The sequence below is a fragment of the Nansenia antarctica genome (assembly GCF_963989245.1).
Source record: "Nansenia antarctica genome assembly, chromosome: 10".
NCBI lineage: Eukaryota > Metazoa > Chordata > Actinopteri > Argentiniformes > Microstomatidae > Nansenia > Nansenia antarctica.
In genome coordinates, this window is record NC_137680.1 from 3,938,044 (window position 1) to 3,943,043 (window position 5,000).

Here is a 5,000-nt window from a genome sequence, read left to right on the forward strand (position 1 = left end):
AATCCATATCATCTTGTGTGAAAAGGTGAACAGAGAGACGTAATTCAAGCGTAAGAGAGAAACTTACTAGGTGTGTGAGGGGGCATGGGGGGACTGCAGGACCTCATAGAGCAGATGGAGCCACCGGGGGGCAGCACTGAGCCACCGCCGCTGCCCTTACTGGAGGCCTGTGTCATGTGTCTGTCCGCCTGTGTGTGTGTCAGTCTGTCCGCCTGCCCGTACGGTTGTAACTCAGCCTGCTGCCTCTCTGCCGACTTCTCTGTCAGAGAGTGAAACTGTCTGTCTGGAGGCTGTCTGTCCACCCCTGGTCTCTCTGGGGTAAAGTGCCTGTCTGTCTGTTTGTTGTCCGCGTGGGTCGTCAGTGTGTGTGTGTGTGTGTGAGTCGTGGGGGCGAACGTGTGTTTGGGCAGGATGTGGTGGGGGGACAGGCAGGTCCCGGGGCTGGAGGAGACAGTGTACACCACGCTGGGGGCTACTGTCGCCATGGAGACAACCCCCGTCGCCAGGGTAACGTTGGGAGGAGGGTGGGGGTAGATGGCGGTGACTATCTGGCCCCCGCCGGAGGCCCCGGACCCTGGCACTGGGGGGCAGGAGGGTAGCGGGGGGCAGGTAGGGGACTGGACCGGGGCGAGCAGGGGTGGCTGGCCTGGAGAGACAGAGAGAGAGAGAGAGAGAGAGAGAGAGAGAGAGAGAGAGAGAGAGAGAGAGAGAGAGACAGAGAGAGAGAGAGAGAGAGAGAGAAAGACAGAGAGAGAGAGAGAGACAGAGAGAGAGAGAGAGAAAGAGAGAGAGAGAAAGACAGAGAGAGAGAGAAAGACAGAGAGAGAGAGAAAGACAGAGAGAGAGAGAGAGAGACAGAGAGAGAGAGAGAGAGAGAGAGAGACAGAGAGAGAGAGACAGAGAGGAGTTAAAAGGCTTGTTGACCATATAACTGTTCCCCTTTTGTCCCTCAACACATGTGTTTCCATCAATATATCTTGTTTTAATAGTGGGGTCGCTTACAGTGCAAAATACAGTTCATAGAGGAAATGGCTCAGAATCCTCAGGCTCTTCATGTTCACTGCATGTCTCACCTGCAACGAGGGGCTGAACCAGGGTCTGGCCGGGCGGGGAGATGGCTGTGAAACCCAGCGTTGCCAGGGACGGTGGAAGGTACGCAGAACCAGGGGTGGAGGAGGAGCCGCCGGTCGTCGTGGAGACCATAGGCAGGGAAGAGGAGACTCCTGGCGTGGACTGGACATAGGTGATCCTGTGTGTGAGGGAAAGAGAGAGAGAGGGGGAGAGAGATAGTGAGTGTGTGAGTGTGTGTGGGTGTGTGTGTGTGTGTGTGTGTGTGTGTGTGTGGGTGTGTGTAAGAGAGAGAACGAGAGAGAGTGAGAGAGTGAAACAAAAGGGGGAAAAAATAATGGTGGGAGAGACATACAGATAATGGAGGAGGAAATGTAAGAGAGGGGAAGAGAGATAGTGAGTGTCAGTGTGTGAGTGTCAGTGTGTGTGTGTGTGTGTGTGTGCGTGCAAGAGAGAGAACGAGAGAGAGTGAGAGAGAAACAAAAAGGGGAAAAAAGAACGGTGGAGAGACATGTAAGAGAGGGGAAGAGAGAGAGAGAGAGAGAGAGAGAAATGCTGCAGTAAGGGTCAGTGGGTGAGTGTGCAGTAGCAGATGAGTGTAGCGTATGTAGTGTGTGTGTGTGTGTGTGTGTGTGTGTGTGTGTGTGTGTGGAGCTGAGAGGTAGTGAGGGGGTGGCAGGCAGTGCAGAGGCAGTCTGCTGGGCCACCACCACCAGCAGCAGCGTGACTAACACACAGCAGCAGAATCACATCTCAACCGACCGTGGCGTCAGTAGCACAGCAGCAGTGGCTCGACAGCATAGAGCACAGATGGATTAGAGTGCTAGTGAAGTGGAGGAGTTAATTTCTATGTTAATATGAACCAAGTCAGATAGATGAAAGAGCCATAGAGAGACAGAGAGAGAGCCATAGAGAGAGAGAGAGAGACAGAGAGACAGAGAGAGACAGAGACAGAGAGAGAGACAGAGAGAGAGATAGAGAGAGACAGAGAGACAGAGAGAGAGAGAGAGAGACAGAGAGACAGAGAGAGACAGAGAGAGAGAGAGACAGAGAGAGAGAGAGAGAGACAGAGAGAGAGAGTTTGGCCAACTGTAAAAAAAGAAATACAGTATATGTGGCTTGAAAGCAATGTTCCACATCTGTACAAATCGTTAAATATTCCTCACCCATCAGTAATCGTTCAGACTGCCTCTGCACTGCCTGCCACCCCCTCACTACCTCTCAGCCACACACACACACACACACACACACACACACACACACACACACACGTTCCCAACGTTACCTGGTTGGCGGTGGTGGCAGCAGCATGGTCCTGGAGCCTTGAGCCACCACTGCAGCTGTTCCCATGGTGACCGGGAAAGGACTCCCAGGATGCACCGCGCCACCTTGTGCGATCTGCGTTTGGACAACGGGCATGGGGGCGATTTGGATAATCTAGAGAGAGACAGAAACAGACAGATCGATAGAAGAAGAAAAAAAAAAAAGAGAAAGAGAGAGTGGTGGATTAGCAATGCACTCCCCAGTTACTTGAAATGGTAACAGTCAGTGGTATTTTAGGTCAAATATCATCTTATTTAGTCCTCATAGGCTAATAGTAAACGGTTGTCCTCTTTGCTTGGCAGTACAGGCTAACAGTTAGCAGCTAGCAGCAGTACAGGCTAACAGTTAGCAGCATCCTCTCCAATACACAGCAGTCCAACGGCACAGAAATCTCCTCAGAGAAACTTCAAACAAAGTTTAGTAGCGTTATACTACTAGACAACCCTGCTTTATACTACTAGACAAACCTGCAAACCTGCACATGCGTTTGTTGTACTCCTAATGACATCGTTTTGCAACAATATGCAATGATTGTCACATACAGCCATTATTGAGTCCATCGTCACCTCCGCCATCATCATGTGGTTCCCCGCTGCAGCGGCCAAGGACAAGGCCAAGCTGCAGCGGGTGATGCGCTCGGCGGAGAGGGTGATTGGCTGCCCTTCGCCCCCCCTTGAGGCCCTGTTTAAAAGTAGGGCTTTGGGGAGGGCCAGGAAGATCATGGCTGACCCCGCACACCCAGGCCACGGTCTCTTCGCCCCGCTTCCCTCAGGCAGGAGGGTGCGGTCTCTAAAAACTGTGAAGGCCCGACATGCACACAGCTTTTTCCCCACAACCATCCGGCTCCCTGACCTGACCCCTATCTATCTACCCTCCCTCCACCCCCACCCAGAGAGCTTTGGACTGTCTGGACATGAACACTTGAACACTTGATCTTTGCACTTCTTATATTTATATTATTTATGACTCTTTGCTCTATGATGTTGGTTTGCACTGTCTTGTCCTGTCTTGCACCTGTCCTGCTGTAAACCGTGCTCCACTGTCCCAAACCAAATTCCTAACATATTCCTAACATATGTCATGGCAATAAAGTCTTCTGATTCTGATTCTGATACTTTTTGTTCACAGCTAGTAATCACTCTGCAGTTGACGGAGGGGAGAGGTTGTCTGGTGAAACCAACACCAAACCAAAACGAAAGAGGCTGTGTGTGCGTCGCAAAAGAAGAAATAGTTCCAGTTCAGAGCAAATCAATGATATCGCCTGTAAGTCTATCGTTGTATATATAATTGTAAGTCTATAGTTCCTCCTGTCTATTGGAGAGGGTGCTGTCTGTACTGCGGAAGCAAAGTGGAGAACAGAGAACAGAGAACTTAAGATAAGATGATATTTCACCTAAACTTAAAAATAGGCTGAACCAACCATCCCTTTCAAATCTAGGAAGTTAGACTGGGGCTCTAAAATCTAGAACAACAACGTGTAAATGATCTGTGGTAGGTAACTCTAGTCACCTTGCTTCCTGCCTGAGCGCCGTTCTGGACAGGAATGGGCGGAGCCACGATGGGGAACTGCTGTTGGGTGGGGGCAGGTGCTGTCCTCACTGTTGCCATGGGAACCAGCATCTTGCCCTGCAGGACCGGGGACTGCGTTTGCACTGTGAGGGAGAGAGAGAGAGAGAGAGAGAGAATAACAACGGGATGAGTAGGAAAACGAAAAATCTAATTAGACTTTTTTTTTGCAGACACCAGTGCCAGTTTATTATTAGACTCACCATTCTAACTCATGTGATGCCCATACATACATACATACATACATACATACATACATACATACATACATACATACATACATACATACATACATACAATACTGTATGTAGCAGGACTAATGGCCACCGTGATGGTAAGCCATGAATGAAGACGCCATCTTTATGCATATTAGTTTAGCCATTAGTTTCAGGTTATCAGTGGACACAACAACAAATGCAAACATACAGACACATTGAAAAAAAAGAGAGAGAGAGATGAAGAGAGAGAGAGAGATGAAGAGAGAGAGAGAGATGAAGAGAGAGAGAGAGAGAGATGAAGAGAGAGAGAGAGAGAGAGAGATGAAGAGAGATGTGTGCATCTAAAAAGAAGAACTATTTCCAAATGCAAACATACATACATAAAAAAAAAGATATAAAAAAAAAAAGAACTCACCTCTTGCTCCCGGGCTGACCACTCCCACCGCAGGACTGGAGGCGTATCCCGTCAGAGAGCCTGAGCCTAGCTGCTGCTTCCCATTGGCCAAGGACACATGTGCGTGTGCGGGGGGCGGAGCTGTGGGCAGGTTGAAGATACTGGTTGGCTGGCTATGCTGCTGCTGCTGCTGAGGGGAGGGGCTCTTGGGGATGATGGCGCTGGCAGGTAGAGTGGGCAGAATGTACTGGACTTGTGTGATGGCTTTCCCCCCCCCAGGGGGCGCCAGAGAGGGAGCAACGGGGAGGAACTGGGGGTGATGAAGCAGGGAGAGGGGCACAGGGCCGTTGGTGGTGTGGCTGTGTTGGGGCGCGGAGACGGGGGCGGCGGGGGGCAGCTGGTGGTGGGAGGACACCTGGGGGGGAGGCGGG

General features: G+C 50.8%; 1 protein-coding gene across 1 annotated transcript in view; it reads right to left on the reverse strand.

The window, feature by feature from the left end:
• The window catches only part of cicb (capicua transcriptional repressor b), a gene marked incomplete at both ends in the record, with an annotated part of 40,533 nt that overhangs the window by 2,571 nt on the left and 32,962 nt on the right, over positions 1-5,000 (reverse strand). Inside the window, 5 exons of the mRNA XM_080540455.1 lie at positions 103-646; positions 1,074-1,249; positions 2,354-2,505; positions 3,901-4,043; positions 4,591-5,000. The exon at positions 4,591-5,000 is cut by the window's right edge and continues 731 nt beyond it. Coding sequence (XP_080396581.1) covers positions 103-646; positions 1,074-1,249; positions 2,354-2,505; positions 3,901-4,043; positions 4,591-5,000 — 1,425 coding nt within the window. The remainder of the gene's footprint in view (positions 1-102; positions 647-1,073; positions 1,250-2,353; positions 2,506-3,900; positions 4,044-4,590) is intronic.